This window comes from Podarcis cretensis (assembly GCF_951804945.1).
Source record: "Podarcis cretensis genome assembly, chromosome: 15".
Taxonomy (NCBI): Eukaryota; Metazoa; Chordata; class Lepidosauria; order Squamata; family Lacertidae; genus Podarcis; species Podarcis cretensis.
The window spans coordinates 29564318-29579617 of NC_137185.1; the positions used below are offsets into that span (position 1 = coordinate 29564318).

Sequence of the window (15300 nt, forward strand, 5' to 3'; positions counted from 1 at the left end):
CTGAGGCCCTGGAGAACCACTGCAGACCTGAGTCAGAAATATTGCTTCAGCTGGATGAATAAATAGCCTAGCCTGGTTATTAGACAACTTCCTATCTCCCCAGGAAACAGTTCTAGTTTAATTTTTCTTGTTGTTCTAGGGAATCTCGGAGAAAAACACCAGTGGCTGTAACTCTAAAGGAGAATGAGCGCCTCTTTGGTGACAATGCCGTGGGAATGGTAAGTCCCTTAGATGTCCACTCACACATCCCCTCTGCTTTTTCTATACCAAGAGTATTTATTTGCATACACAGCTTGTTCTTCTGGGGTCCTGTCTCTGCTGCACCTTCCTATTTACATTTTCAGCTTCAATAACATGTTCCTCCCCACTGAGATTTGTTGAAGAGACAGTGCTACAGGTCCTCTTTGGCAGTTTAGCTCAGGTTCCAGAGAAGGACTTTTCCAGTGCTGGCATGCGGTGACTTTTTTGGTTTTGGAAACAGAGGATCCTAAATGCCACTTTGGGTATTTTCAGTAGTTCAGTTGTTCAGGGTTTTGGCGTGTATGCCTTTTAAAAAGAAATTTATGGGGGATAGGTGAACATTCCAGAGGAATCAGCATGGTTGTGTGTTTTTCCTGTTTTTTTAATAGGGCATCAAGAACCCAAAAGTGGCTTTCCGGTATTTCCAGGATCTCCTGGGCAAGCGCATTGATAACCCACAAGTGACCATGTACCAGTCACGGTTCCCAGAACATGAGCTGGTGAAAGATGCAAGGAGGGAGACAGTCAGTTTCAAGCTGTCAGAGTACGTTTCCACTTTGAGGTTTGCCACGTGGCACTGCTGAGCAAGAAAGGCTGTGGCATCTCTCTGCAAGCCACTTTGGGAGTACTGCTGCATAGATTTGGTTGGCCAAATGCCATGGTCAGCTTGTATTTGGTATGTGCCCTGATAATGGGCAAGTGGTTTGTGGAAGTGATGAGGCCCACCCATGCTCAAAAGATGCATTTCACAGCTGGGATCAGGAATTTAGAATTTATCATTCTTGTTCTTCCTTGCAGCAAATTGCACTATACTCCAGAAGAGATCCTGGGCATGGTGCTCAACTATTCTCGGGCACTGGCAGAGGAATTTGCAGGTTAGAAATGACTCTTGAGTGTTTGAGGCACAAGAGTTGTCTTTCCTTCTTGGGTCAGCAAGCATATGAATAAAAATGAAGAAGCACCTGAACCAGGAGCTCACATCATACCTTTTCCTTATCTTACAGAACAGCCTGTTAAGGATGCTGTGATCACTGTCCCTGCCTACTTCAACCAGGCAGAGAGGAGAGCGGTCCTGCATGCAGCAAAAATGGCAGATCTCAAGGTTTTGCAGCTCATCAACGATAACACAGCTGTGGCTTTGAACTATGGGGTGTTCCGAAGGAAGGACATCAATGCTACAGCCCAGGTGCTTGTAATTGGAGGGTGTGTGTGGCTCGGGAGGGGGGAGGTTTTTACCCAGGGCTCAAGCTCATTGTGCCTCTGTAACCTTACCTAGAAAACACAGGGAATTTGGGCAGGGCAGTCTTCTTGGTCAGTGAGAGTTGCCTGTTTTTTATGTACAGATTCTGCATTCCCCTAATTCCAGCTAGCCACATACACAAGCGAGCAGGGCCCACTCACCTGTCAGTCATCTGATATTACTATGAAATCTAGTGACCAACTTATCCTTTGTAGCAAGGCAAGCTGTGTTACCAAAGCCAAGCCAAGTTTCAAGTTAGTACCTACTGGCCAATAGGCAGTGACTCCAAACCTGCTTTCTGCAGGGATTGGCTCTGTGGCTTGAGTTTCCTCTGGAGAACTTGGTTGCACATCTGAACCACTGGGCTTGGAGTCACCAAGACCATAGGTCGAGACTTGAGGCCTCTTAAAGATTTGTCTGTCAGTTGATTGCTGTGGACAGGAAGCCTCCCTTGCCAATGCACAATCTGGAGCATTCTTCAGGACTCCCAGTATAGCATCTTGTCAGCTGCATCTTTACCTGTCTCCCACCTGACATCACACATGATATCTGGTGTGGGGCTGGTGGGCATACTTGGCAGAAAACAGCCTCATGGGCCAAATTTGGACCCATGTTAGGTCTAATTAGGTCTGCAGGCTGGAGGGCTGACCCACCTCTGGACCAGATGAACAAACAGTCTGACGACTTCTTCTTCTTCTTCTTCTTCTTCTTCTTCTTCTTCTTCTTCTTCTTCTTCTTCTTCTATCCCACCCATCTAACTGGGTTGCCCCAGCCACTGGCAACTTCATACTCTTGTATATATTTTTAAGCTTGGAGATGGCTGATCTGAGTTCCCACAGACATTCATGTACCATCCTTTAGACTGTGATACCTCCGTGCCTGCTGTTGCCTGCTGTCTTTAGCATTGGTTCTTTATTGATTTCTAGAACATTATGTTTTATGACATGGGAGCAGGCAGCACTGTGTGTACCATCGTGACTTACCAAGCAGTGAAAACCAAGGACTCGGGAACCCAGCCTCAGCTTCAGATTCGGGGTGTTGGGTAAGAGCTTGATTCTTGGAATTAAATTTGCTAGGGAGTCAGGAGAGAGCAGTATATCTGAAGTAGAAAGGTCCAAACTGGGAGGCGTATTGCACAAAGCAGAATCAAACAAATGCATAATGGATCATGTTGGCTAGGTCCTAGCTGGAGTCAACATGCCTCTCCCCCCCCCCTTCTTTTTAAAGTGATTTCCTGGGAATTGCAAATGTGGAAAGTGCTATTGCATTTGTTTCCTATTTGATGCTTGCCCATAAGCCACTGTAAGATTGGGATGCTGGATTTGGATGGACATGTGGTCTGATCTGGCTGCAGGGCACTTGTGGAAGGATGTTTAGAAAACCAAAATGCTGGTTTTGGGGTGGGAGGGAATAGAGAGATATCAAGCTTGTTGAGAGGAGTGGTAGCTGGAGAGGTAGTTGCTGGGCTTCATCGCAAAGGGGCTGCTGGTTTGAGTAGCTGCTTCCACTGCATACCTCGTCCTCCTCCTCAGATTTGATCGCACACTGGGAGGGCTGGAGATGGAGCTGCGCCTCCGTGACCATCTGGCCAAACTCTTCAACCAGCAAAATCCATCAAAGGATGTCCGGAAAAATCTCCGGGCCATGGCCAAGCTACTAAAGGAAGCCAATCGCGTGAAAACAGTACTAAGTGCCAATGCTGACCACGTGGCCCAGGTAGGTTGTGTGTGTATCATTTGGTGTGGCCTGGGTGCATGGAAAATGCCTCACCTTCGTAGTCTGCTATAGTCAATTGTAAGCAGCTATCTGCTTACATGTAGATGAAAAGCTTCTACATTTCATTAAGGTCTTATCCTGTTTTGAAGGCACAGTAGAAGCAGTGTGCTGGCTTCAGAGAGGAAGTGCTGTAGGTGTCTGTGAGATAAGATGCTCTTGGTTTCTCTCCCTAGATCGAGGGCTTGCTGGATGATATTGACTTCAAGGCCAAAGTTTCACGGCAGGAATTGGAGGAGCTGTGCTCTGATTTGTTCCAGCGGGTTGCAGGACCTGTGCAGCAGGCGGTCAGCAGTGCTGAGATTGGTTTGGTAAGTGCGGATGGTTTTGTTACAAGGTCTCTAGTTTTCACCAAACAACGTGAATTCCACAGCGTAGGCCATGGTGGGAAGCACTTACTGCTCCTTCCAGGCCATCTACATCTGTGCAAGCAGAACTCTAGATTCAGAAAATGTAACAGAGTTCAAGCTCAGAGATTCAGACCCTGTTATCTTTCCCCAATTCCCAGAATGAAATTGACCAGGTGATCCTTGTCGGTGGTGCCACTCGCGTCCCAAAGGTGCAGGAATATCTGCTAAAGGCAGTTGGCAAGTAAGCATCAGCCCAGTTTTGGTGGTATTTTCTGCCTCCCACCCCTCAAAATATTCTCTGTCCAGAGCAGGGTAGCATCTAATCATTCTTCTGTTGACAACACAGGGATGAGCTGGGCAAGAACATCAATGCAGATGAAGCAGCTGCAATGGGCGCTGTCTACCAAGCAGCTGCCTTGAGCAAAGCCTTTAAGGTGAAGCCTTTCATTGTCCGTGATGCAGCTGTTTTCCCCATCCAGGTGAGCTGTGGTTCATTATCAAGTATCGGAGTGCTGTGGATTTCAGGGAGAGGGTTGGTAAAAAGCCTGTCTCGGCATTCTGTCTCAAGCAGCCCAAGAAAAGTGCTGATCTTTGTCGCTTAATGTTGGCATGCAATTGGCTCTCCCGTGTGGTAGAATCTGGAAGAGGTACAGTCTGTTCTTTATCCTCTCCTAACCTTAGGTTGAGTTCACCCGTGAGGTAGAAGAGGAGGATAAATCCAAAAGCCTTAAGCACAACCGGCGGATCCTGTTCCAGCGCATGGCTCCGTATCCCCAACGGAAGGTCATCACCTTCAACCGATACACAGATGACTTTGAGTTCCATGTCAACTATGCGGATATGGGCTTCCTGGGTGACAGTGACTTGAAGTGAGTGCAGTTGTGGGTCAGCCACAAAAAACAGAGCATGCTGGCTCTTGCTTTCCTTTTCCCTTTTGTTATGGTAGTTACAGCTGCCCGGGAGTTTGGTCTAAGGAGCGAAGAATTAATAGGGTTGCATAAGAAATAAAAACAAAACATGACAGAGGGAGGAATAGCTGGATATTACTCTTTATTGAACATTTGATTGTTTTGAGGAACTCTTGTATGTGGTAGCTGGAAGTCCCTTCTACTTATTTTTGTTATCTTTTTCTTTATCTTTCTATTCTGTTATTATTTCGCTAAATATTCTTTCCCTTTTATTTTCTTTGTTTTGTTTCTGCTTTGGTCTGGTCTTCTATAGTATTTTGAAAAGTCCTAATAAAATCATTTTTTTAAAAAAGGCTTAACTTGACTCATGTCCTCAGAGTTTATGATTCTGCCTGAACTCAGCTTTATGTCAGTGGCTACGGCTTTGGGAACTCAAATTTGTTCTCGGCTGTTTGAACTTGTACCCTTGCAGCTGAGTATCCAGGAAATAAAATATCTACATTACTGCCCTTCGGTGTTTCTACAAAGTTTTGTGATTTCTGTGGTAGGGCTAGAGAATGGGAACAGAAAGGAGGGGTGGCCAGCCGCTGTGCTCACCCATCCCAATGTGTGTCCTTGTGTGGTTTCTGCAGAGCTTTTGGGTCCTTGAACCTCACAAGGGTGAAGCTGCAAGGAGTGGGTGAGAGCTTCAAGAAACATTTGGATTACGAGTCCAAAGGCATCAAGGCTCATTTCAACATGGACGAGAGTGGTGTGCTGAGCCTCGATCGTGTAAGTACCGCTTCAATGCTCTTCATCTCCCGCTCACTTGCTGGGCCTTCCAATCTCATTCTGCTCCGTGTGTTGTCTCCCAGGTAGAATCTGTGTTTGAGACTCTGGTGGAGGACAAGCCAGAGGAGGAATCCACGCTAACAAGTGAGTTGGTTGGGTTGCAGCAACAGCTCTTCTCGTACCATGTAGGCAGTTTGACTTAATCCGCCCCTTCCCAGTTTTCAGCATCACTTTGAGTGGTCGGAAATGAGACCTTTCCAACTCTTTGCCCCTCAGCTTTACAACCAAGCAAGCTGCGGTTGCAGGGACTGGTTCCTTGGGGTGGGGCCTCTGTTCTTGGCTACCTTTAGTAATCAGGTATGCTGGAGAAACAAGGCAGTGTACACACCAGGGCACTGTTGGCACTCGGAGACATGGAGGTTTCACATTCATTGAGGGTATTGTAGTTTTTACAGCTGTAGGGGCAGAGGTGGCCTGTGCTGTTTTGCCAGCCAACACCCACCCCAAGATTGAGAGGCTACCACATAGATTATGAAGGCATTCACTAAGCAAAGACAAAGATCTGTCCCTTAGGAGGGGATGGGTCAGGTGGCAGATAGGAGCTGGGTTTTCTGTGTGTAGAACCCAAACCTTTCTTAAATATGTTTCTTCTTTCGAGCAGAGCTTGGGAACACCATCTCTAGTCTCTTTGGAGGAGGGAGCCCTGTTCCAGAAGCATCCGAAAACTTGACTGAGACTGTTCAGGTGAGCTCTGTTCTGTGGAGAGCCTGCCAGCAAGATGCAGGATTTGAGCCTAATGCAAATGTCATCAGGGACTTGAAAAGGGGTACAAATATGAAAAAAGATCAGGGGAGGATCCTGGTCTTAGTCTCAAGAGTTCTGTGAACCTGTTCATTGGCACTGTGTTCTTGGCTAAAACCATACTAAATACTTAAGAGTCAGAAGGAATCCATGACAAGTGACTGTCGCGGCAGAGCTTGTAGCTGGACCTGCTGGGTCCCTTCAGAGTCACGCCTGTCTTGGCTGAAGAAGCCTAGCTGCGCAAGGTTCTTATAACACCCTTGGGAATTTCCCCTCTGTTGCCCAGGAGGAAGAGGAGAGCCAAGCGGAAGCGGGTAAGGAGGACCAGAAGGATGACAATGGGGCTGCTAGTGTGGAGGAAGAAAAGCAGCCAACGCCATCCCCATCTCAGGAAAAAGCTGCTGAAGATGCTTCAGCTGAGGACCAACAAGAGGAAGGAAGAGAGAAATCAGACTCCCAGGTGAGCAAGCAGTGAGGAGGGTCACTGAAGAGCCTCCCCCCTTTTTATCCAATAGGAGACAAATGAGAAGGCGTCTATAGGGGTGAAGTTATTGTGGGGAACAGTACTTTTTCACGCTTCAAATCCCCTGAACCACGGTTGTCTACTTATTGGAGAGGGTGGGAAACTTCCTTTTAAGGTCTGATGCCTATGGGGTTGTGTGAGAATTCTCCTAAAAACTTGGCATCTACATGGTTCCAAGCATGGCTGAATCCAGGGCCATTACAAAACCTTTTGCTACCTGAAGCAACAAATTTCCACCAACAACAAATTGTACATACAAACTCTGACTGGACCAGCAGTTGAATTTTTTATTTCATCGTTGCCAGTGGAATAATGCCCTCCACTAACCCTGAGAGCAAGAGTAGTTAAGCAGGTACAGATCTTACAACAGAAAGATATGGCCAGGGAACTTGGAAGGAATGCGGTTGGTAGGTGGCTGTTCCCAGAAGTTAGCACTTGAGGTAGTTGCCTCTCTTCCTAACAGCAGGGCCGGCCCAGCTTAAATTTAAAATTAAAGCAAACCTGTCAAATGTTGGCTCTAGCTGGTGGCTGAAAACAGCCCCCTGTTAGTCCTGGAATTGCTCCCATCTAGGAAGCCCAAGAAAAGACAGATACTGGGAAGGATGAGGAGCCTACAAAGAGCCCCGAGGGCAATGGTGCCAAAGCAGCCGAGGAGGAGGAGAAAAAGCTGAAGCCGCCAAAGAAACAAAAGCTGGTGGAAGAGATTGCAGTAGAGCTGGATGTGAATGATGTGCCAGAGTTGCTGCCAGAAGAATTGCAAGACTCCATTAAGAAGTAGGTGGATCTTCAGGGCTGCCTCTGCCCCCTATCTGTGAGCTGGGATGAGACTGCTTGCAGTCAGTGCATGGGGATGTTTTTTGTCTTCTCCCATTCAGAGAAGGTTGTGACCTTGGGTACCTTGTTCTTCCCACCTTTTTCTAACATCAGGTTGCAAGAATTGACTGAAAGAGACATAGCAAAGCATGAGAGGGAAAAGTCAGCCAATGGCCTTGAGGCCTTCATCTTTGAGACTCAGGTAGGTCCCGGGAAAAAGGATCAGAGGGCATTTAGCGGGTTCATCTTGTTGCCGATGTTCCCACCCCCATAAAATTATTTCTCTGCTGCCGTTTAACTTATGCTTATCTTGTCTTTTGTGTAAAGTTTCAGCACTATTGCAACTTGAGCTGTAAGAAAATTTGGAATAGGTCAGGGAGGCTGCCGTGTCGCCTTTAGCTAAATTTCTGTCAGGAGGACGAGCAAACAAAGCCTAAGACTCCTGTTTGGTGAATGTTCCCATAAGTGACAAGAACTTCAGAGAGATTGATTTTGTGTGTGTGTGTCTCTTACCAGGATAAGCTACAACAGGAGGAGTATAAGTTTGTTTCAACAGAAGACGAGCGAGAGGAAATTTCCAAGAAGCTGAGCGAAGCTTCCAACTGGATGGAAGAGGAAGGCTATACAGCCACAACTAAGGTTGGGGCACCACTTTGAACTGCCAATATCTTTTTCAGGGGAAACTTCTCTGTATTGTTAGGCTAGACTTGAAGATTCTCAGAGTGTGTTTCATGTGGGTTATCTGGTCTACAGAAGTGTCTTTCCCTCGCCAAAAGCGTTTTGGAAATTTTAGCCAGTACATTTTGTCAGAATCGGAGAAACGGAAGAATGTGACTTGCTGTGGTTGATGAGAACAACTTTGAACTTCCTTGACTGCACTGCCTTCTGGGCAATGGCAAAGTACTTTGTCATTCATAGCTGCAATCATTGTGTGGGATTCCCGTGGTCTGCATGTCTGACCAACCTACAAGTGTCACATTTGGCTTGTGTGCCCTCTTAACTTTGGGACGGGGGTTTGAACTCCCTGGGAACTGGATGCCTGTATAATAAATTAGCTGTCACTGTGGAGCCTCCAGGGCGGAGTTCTAGTGTGTCTCCAGGCAGGCTCAGTTTGTGGATGTTTAACCCCTTCTTCCTGAATTTCCAGACCATCTTTGCAAGATGATATATGTGTCCAAGGCAGAATTTTAGCTTTTTAACTTCTATTCCAATTCACAGGAGCTGAAAGAGAGGCTCTCTGAACTGAAGAAGCTGTGTCGGAGCCTTTTCTTCCGTGTGGAGGAGAGAAGGAAGTGGCCAGACCGTCTAGCTACCCTAGAAAGCTTGCTCAATCACTCCAATATTTTCCTCAAGTACGAGCAACCAAGATGTCTTTAGTAGGAGAGGAGGGGACTTGGGTTGGGGCAGAGGGGCTTGTCTTACTCACACTAGCAGCTGAGATTAGCACTCTCTGGACCCAAAGGGTGTGCATGGGGAGCTGTGCAATGCAGCTGTTTAAATCTCAGCAAGGCAACCAGGAGACAAAGAAGCAGTTCACTTTCAGTGAAACCGTTTTTGGTTGTATCACACAACAGTTTTATTTTAATAAGCCTTGTTCACAAGCTGATAGTGGCACTCATGGAAGAATAGCTACAGGTTCCAGTGCTGTAGCTTCCTCTTGCTAAAAGTTATATATGAAAATGGTCCCCATTTATGAGAAGTTGAGATTCTTAGCATGAAACGCTAAACTCTTACCCATGAGAGTTGCTTTCCAAATCTCTGCTACCTTGAAAGGAAGTAAGGGTGCATATCAAGGACCAAGATAATTACACATGTGCCCGCTGCTATAAGGGTGTGGTGGAGTTTGCTTTTCTTATGGAGGGCTGGTATTTTGCCATAGTCATACATACTGGGGGTTTTTTCCTTTCCTTGAACAATATTTTACATTTTTTTGTGTAGAACTTCAGTTACTGATTCCATATCTTTGTCACCAAATAGAAAGGAAAATTGTTTGAGGCAAAAGAAATTGGCACTCATGGTCACTGGAAAAATAATCCCGCTTTGTAACCATCTCCCAAAGTTTCACCTGTTGTCCATCTCACTTGTTAACATGGTTGTCAAACTTAGCAGTTGAAATTAGCTAGAAATGTTATGGCCTAGATATTTCTGTGCTGCATCCTGTGTCCCAGTTGTCACTTTTCCTAGAATAGTAAAGCTGAAGGTGTTGTCTTTAGCAGTTGTTGTTAGCTGCATAGGAGCCAGTTACACCAACTGGAGAGCTTTAATATAGTGTGAAAACTGCTTCAGGGCAAGAGGGAGACACATTTCTCATTCACTTTTTCAGGGGCGCTCGCATGATCCCGGAGGCTGATCAGTTATTCACAGAGGTAGAGCTAAGCACCTTGGAAAAAGTTATAAACGAGACAACGGTAAGAAGGGTCACAAGGAGTGCAGAAAATCTTTTCAGTATCCAAACTATGTGTGTTCATGCATGTGCATGTCTTGTCCCTTCTGCTCTAGGCTCCAAAAGATACCCCTTTTGGTCTTTTTACTTAGAATGTTGTGATTCAGTTCACAGGTAAACCTAAGAATCCTGCCAAAATACAGTAAGCCCACAACTTGGGCTTGCTTTATGGAGTATGGGGTATGAATGAATGAATGGTTGTAGAAATGGGGCTCAGCAGAGGCCACGTGGAGCTTTCAAGCAGTGATTTTGCATAGATTCGTGGCGTGTCAGGTCAGAAGGCCATTGGCACTTGGTAAATGAGCAGCACCAAACAGGGCTGGTCTTATCAAGTGGAGCCTAAGGATAATATGTTTTCCTGGGTTTGTTTGTTTTAGTTGTGGAAGAATGAGACCCTGGCAGAACAGACCAAGCTGTCGCCCGCCGAGAAGCCTATTCTGCTTTCCAAAGACATTGAGCTGAAGATTGCAGCTCTGGACAGGGAAGTGCAATACCTCCTCAACAAAGCCAAGTTTTCAAAGATCAGGCCCCCCAAGAAGAACACCACAAAAACAGAAGCGGGCAAGAACACCACTGTGCCTCCTGAGGGTGAAAAGGTCATTCCTCCCAAGGATGAGAATCAAAAAGGTAAGAAGGTCTCGCAGCAGCATCAGTAGTCTTCTAATTCCCCTGTTCATATTCCCTGGTGTTTGAAACTAGCCCTGTGGAAGACTGCTTGGTGTAAAAGAGGGTCCTCATTCTTTGCTGCCTCTTCTAGCCTTTAGTTGGTTGCTCCATGAGCTGTGTTGTAAATGGCTCAAATTTCTCTTGGGTGATGTGGTGTGCATCCAGTTTGGTCATTGCACATACCTCTGCAACTATGGATACCTTTTTTTCTCCTTCCAACCAGATAAACCAGAAGATGCTAGCCCAGTCAAAGAACCACCCATAGAAGAAAAAGCACCACTGGATGATGAATTGGGACCAGACTCTGGTAAGGAATGAATCAATTTATTTTGATCACTGACCAGAACTCTGGTAAGGAAATATTAGGCTGAGAGAATTGGAATTCCCTAGGCCATGTGATTGCTTTTTCTTGGGTTCTTCACATCATAGTGGGAATTCAGGAACCCTTTTTTCTGGAGCCATGCTATTCTGGGCCTCAAATTCACAATGTGAAACAATGTAAGGAAACAAGTTATCCAAATTATTATTTTAATAGCCGTAGTCAATTTATACAGTTGATGCTGGGAAACTCCATGCCACCCTGGGAATTGGCTGCAAGGCAGGGGGAGACGTGGCTGCTTTCAGAAAAGACTTTTACAGCTGAAATGGGCACTGTGATGCTTAAGGGGCACCAATAGCATTCCCAACATTCAGGGAGGGAGGAAGAGGAAAGACAGCAATAAAGAGGAATGAGCTATTCCCAGACAAGGCTTGCTCTCTCCTCCTTGCCCTGCCAACTCAGGGGAAGGGTGCTCCTGGCAAAAGCTCCTCGCCAAGTGATCTCAACAGTCCTGATGGAAGAAGGGGCCTCAAGAGCACGTGTAGGGAATTTAAGTGGCACAAATGTGTGGGTTTAAAGTGCCACAAAACTGATTGATTTTTTATGCAGCATGCATCTCAAGGATAGCAATGTATTTTTTTCCCCAATTACCCTTTTCTTACTTCCTGTTTACCTCATCCCTGCACTGCACGAGGGTTGGCACTGGGAATCTTGAAGAACCAAATCCCTTTGGAATCCCTAATATGTTTAAGTCTCAAGCCATGGCTTTATCTGCCTGCTCTTGCTTTCTAACCCTGCTACCCTGTTTCTTACTCTTTGTGTATCTGAACATGTTTCCCTAGTACTATCTTGATTTGGAAAGTTGTCCATGCTGCACAGTTTTGATTCATTATGGTTTTTCTGCTCTTGCTCTTTTCAGGGCCACAAACTGACAAGAGGTCGGAAACAAGGGAAGACACCAGAACCAATGATGAATTATAACAGTTCCTTAAACCGCCGCCCCTTGCACCAACACCTATTTATTTACAGTTAACTCCATTGTTTTTATGATGGACCTGGTTAGTGGAACATGGCACAGACTGACAACAAAATGCAATAGAGCTGTACATTTTTTTCCTTTCTGTTGGGGATTTATTTGTTGCTGATTTTGGTGTGTTGTCTTGTCTCTTCCTTTCTTTAAAAATGACTTTGAGCTCACTGGGCACTCTTGCTGTGTTTTCCACAGCACTGTCCCCTGAATTGCACTTCTAACCAGTAGATTTAAATCTACCTGAAACTGTTCTAGGAAATGACAGTTGGCATCAGCAGTTTTTTGGGCTATGCTTCACCTTCTGGAAACATTATTTGTCTGCAACTGGAAATATCAAATTGGAACCATCTGCTGCAGCCTCATCATGTTATGGTTCATCAACTAGGCTTGAATGAGCAAGTCCCTTTATATCCTTACTCTTGGGCTGCTGATGGACAGTTTTCTGTTTTGGGGGTGTCTGTGCAACTGAAATGGATGAAACAGGAGTGGAGAGTAAAAGAAGTTGACAATGCTTGTAAGGAAAACCAAAATGCTCAAACAGATAACTGTATGACTCTGCTTTCAGAAGTATTTATCAGACAGCTGTAGCATAGCAGGGATGGTCACTGATGAGACACGCATCCCTGATTCTTATTATCAGTTACTGCCTTTAGCAAAACTCCCTAATGCCAGTCATTTTCTAAGAGGCCCATGAAACTATGCTGTTGTAATAAAGCAGGAAGTCTGATCTATCCCAGAAAGGTACAGGTTTTCTTTACCTATTTTATTTGCTCCTCAAGTTTGTAGTTTTGCTTTCTAATTGCCTTCCCAGCAACACTGGGCACTGTTCTTAGTCTTGCCATTTCCTAATACTGCTGATGTTATATGGTGATTTGGGAAGCTGGCTTACAAAGCTTGCTGTCTTGGGTGGTGAATGCACATTTTTGTGTGTGCACCTTTTATTTACTACTGGCAGCTGAACTTTCCACTTTGGCCACCTAGTAGTGTAGTAGGGACAGCTTTGGCTATAGGACAAATAATTGTGATACTTCAGTTTTCAGAAGTACAAATCAGTCCAACTGCACATAAACTAGAATATGTAAAGATGTCACAAAGTAGAGGAAAAACTTCATCCAGCCCTTTTTACTTCAGTTTTCCCCTCTACACACAATGTCCAAACTGTTCAAAGGAATATCATATATAGACCATGCTGAGACCCTGTTTTCTTTAACATCATTGCTCAGCAACTCATTCCTAAGCACTGCCTCCTAGTCCCTAAAATCAATTTGGAAATGTGTTCTTCTCTTGAATTAATTTCAAGACGTCTTTGTCTTAACTTGCAGCTTTGAGGAATTATTTCTTTAGTATTCAGGCAGAAGTGGTATGCCAAATGCTACAGGCTCCTAGAACAAGGCAAATGTGAGAAATTAATACTAAATTGTGTGCTGCCTATTGTAATGCCCCCTTTCCTCTTCATTTCAACAAGCTTTATACTTGTGCTTGGAGTTAAGCTTGCCATCTTTCCCAGTTGTGTGTGTGTGTGTGTGTGTGTGTGTATACACACACACACACACACACACACACACACAGGTGTTTTTGCCTCTGTTAAAATGTGCATTGAATATTTGGTTTTTGATGAAAATGGAGTTTAAAACCTTATTAAAAACAAAGCAACTATTTCTGCATACCTATGTTTTGAGGAGAATGTGCATTCTACTGTGAGCATTGATAAAGTAATTGGAATTTGAATGTAAATCTTGGTTTCCTGAAAAACATTTCCCTGAATTTGTCTTGTGCTGTGTCTGTCTTTTCTTAAAAATTTCCCCCTTTTGAACAGGGCAGGCTTAGAAGTTTTAATTTCTCTGCCATGGGAATGTAATTTGGGAGTGAAGGAGGAATGTTCTCTCTTCCATTCCTCTGCTGCTGCCTAAAACCCAACTAAGCCTAATCCAGAAAGCCAGTAGGCAAGAGAGTACCTTGTGCTGCCACCTTTGTGTGCTCTGCAGAAATTGTGCAAGTTCCCTCTGCCATATTGGCACTTACTTAGCTGTGGAGTCTGGAGTTGTTTGTTTTACATCAATGTTCAGGTGCTCGTTGGTCAGTTCTGTTAACTTTTTTTCTGGAGGGAGGAAAGGAGAAAGCGGGTGGTAATCACATTTTAAGTCATTCAGTTGAAATGTATTTGCTCCTTTTGAAAATGGTTTCAATAAAATAACTTGCTTTTCTAAAAAAAAAATCACTCTTTTTAAATGGAAGAATAAAAATTGGTGGAACCTACACTGGCTACCCTCTCAAACAGATGGATCCTAAAGTGCCACCTACTACCTGCTACAGTGATGGATTTCTAAAAGGTGAGGGGCTGCCTGTTTGGTAATCCCTAACCCATCCAAAACTCCTGTGTGGGCAGTGAGAATTGGCCATGGTGCCTAAGTGCAGTTTTTCTTTCCTCTCGCTTCCTTCCCTTTCATATTGGTGGATGCATTCTAGAGCTTGGGTAGTCAAGTGTGGTGCCCTCCAGGTGTTAGGCCCCTATTCTTTTAAGCCCGAATGGCTTAAGCCAGCGGCGTAGTGTGCGTTGTCAGCACCCGGGGCAAGGCAAGTAATTTGCGCCCCCTAACCTGGGGCAAGGCAAGTAATTTGCGCCCCCTAACCTGGGGCAAGGCAAGTAATTTGCGCCCCCTAACCCGGGGCAAGGCAAGTAATTTGCGCCCCTAACCTGCCGCTGCTGCCAGCTTCTTCTTGCTGCTGCTGCCTGGGCTGGGATATTTACAGTAAGGTAGCCGCCGCGGCGGGTCCGTGTCAGGTGATCTGAGGCGAGTTGCCGCTGGCACTGCCGCCCAAACGATGCCGCTTGCCCGGAGGAGGAGGGCAGAGAGGCGAGAAAAATTCAACATGGCCCAGCAGCTGCAGCAGCGGCGGGGTTGTGAGGAGGGGCTGCCTGGCGCGCCCTCCGCGGCCCTGATGCGCAGGGACCGTGGCGAGCGCTGAGAGCCGCTGCCTGCCGGACGCCTTCAGCCCGGATGCGCGCACAGCTCGTCGGTTCCACGAGACATGGGGCTCTGCTACAGCCTGCGCCCGAGGCTCTTCACCGACTCCGGAGGCGGCGAGTGCGCCCCCCCCCCCCGGATGTTGCGCCCGGTGCGGCCGTCTCCCCCGCGCACCCCCCACACTACGCCACTGGCTTAAGCCCAAAGGCAGTCCAACAACATCTGATGACCACCATAAAAGGTAAAGGTAAAGGTACCCCTGCCCGTACGGGCCAGTCTTGACAGACTCTGGGGTTGTGCGCCCATCTCACTCAAGAGGCCGGGGGCCAGCGCTGTCCGGAGACACTTCCGGGTCACGTGGCCAGCGTGACATCGCTGCTCTGGCGAGCCAGAGCCGCACACGGAAACGCCGTTTACCTTCCCGCTGGTAAGCGGTCCCTATTTATCTACTTGCACC

The 15300-nt window shown here is 46.1% G+C and overlaps 1 protein-coding gene across 2 annotated transcripts in view; it reads left to right on the plus strand.

Annotated features, from left to right (window-relative positions):
• HYOU1 (hypoxia up-regulated 1) overlaps positions 1–13641 on the plus strand; it is a 17335-nt gene extending 3694 nt beyond the window's left edge. For both annotated transcript variants that reach the window (XM_079956049.1, XM_079956048.1), the window contains exons 3-24: positions 140–218; positions 630–784; positions 1039–1115; positions 1245–1426; positions 2407–2522; positions 3013–3196; positions 3430–3564; positions 3762–3844; positions 3950–4082; positions 4285–4472; positions 5144–5282; positions 5366–5426; positions 5944–6026; positions 6370–6543; positions 7178–7380; positions 7534–7621; positions 7936–8058; positions 8638–8771; positions 9743–9827; positions 10240–10489; positions 10752–10835; positions 11767–13641. In XM_079956049.1, the coding sequence (XP_079812175.1) occupies positions 140–218; positions 630–784; positions 1039–1115; positions 1245–1426; positions 2407–2522; positions 3013–3196; positions 3430–3564; positions 3762–3844; positions 3950–4082; positions 4285–4472; positions 5144–5282; positions 5366–5426; positions 5944–6026; positions 6370–6543; positions 7178–7380; positions 7534–7621; positions 7936–8058; positions 8638–8771; positions 9743–9827; positions 10240–10489; positions 10752–10835; positions 11767–11828 (2818 nt within the window). In that variant the 3' untranslated portion in view covers positions 11829–13641. The remainder of the gene's footprint in view (positions 1–139; positions 219–629; positions 785–1038; positions 1116–1244; positions 1427–2406; positions 2523–3012; positions 3197–3429; positions 3565–3761; positions 3845–3949; positions 4083–4284; positions 4473–5143; positions 5283–5365; positions 5427–5943; positions 6027–6369; positions 6544–7177; positions 7381–7533; positions 7622–7935; positions 8059–8637; positions 8772–9742; positions 9828–10239; positions 10490–10751; positions 10836–11766) is intronic.
• Positions 13642–15300: the final 1659 nt, after the last annotated feature.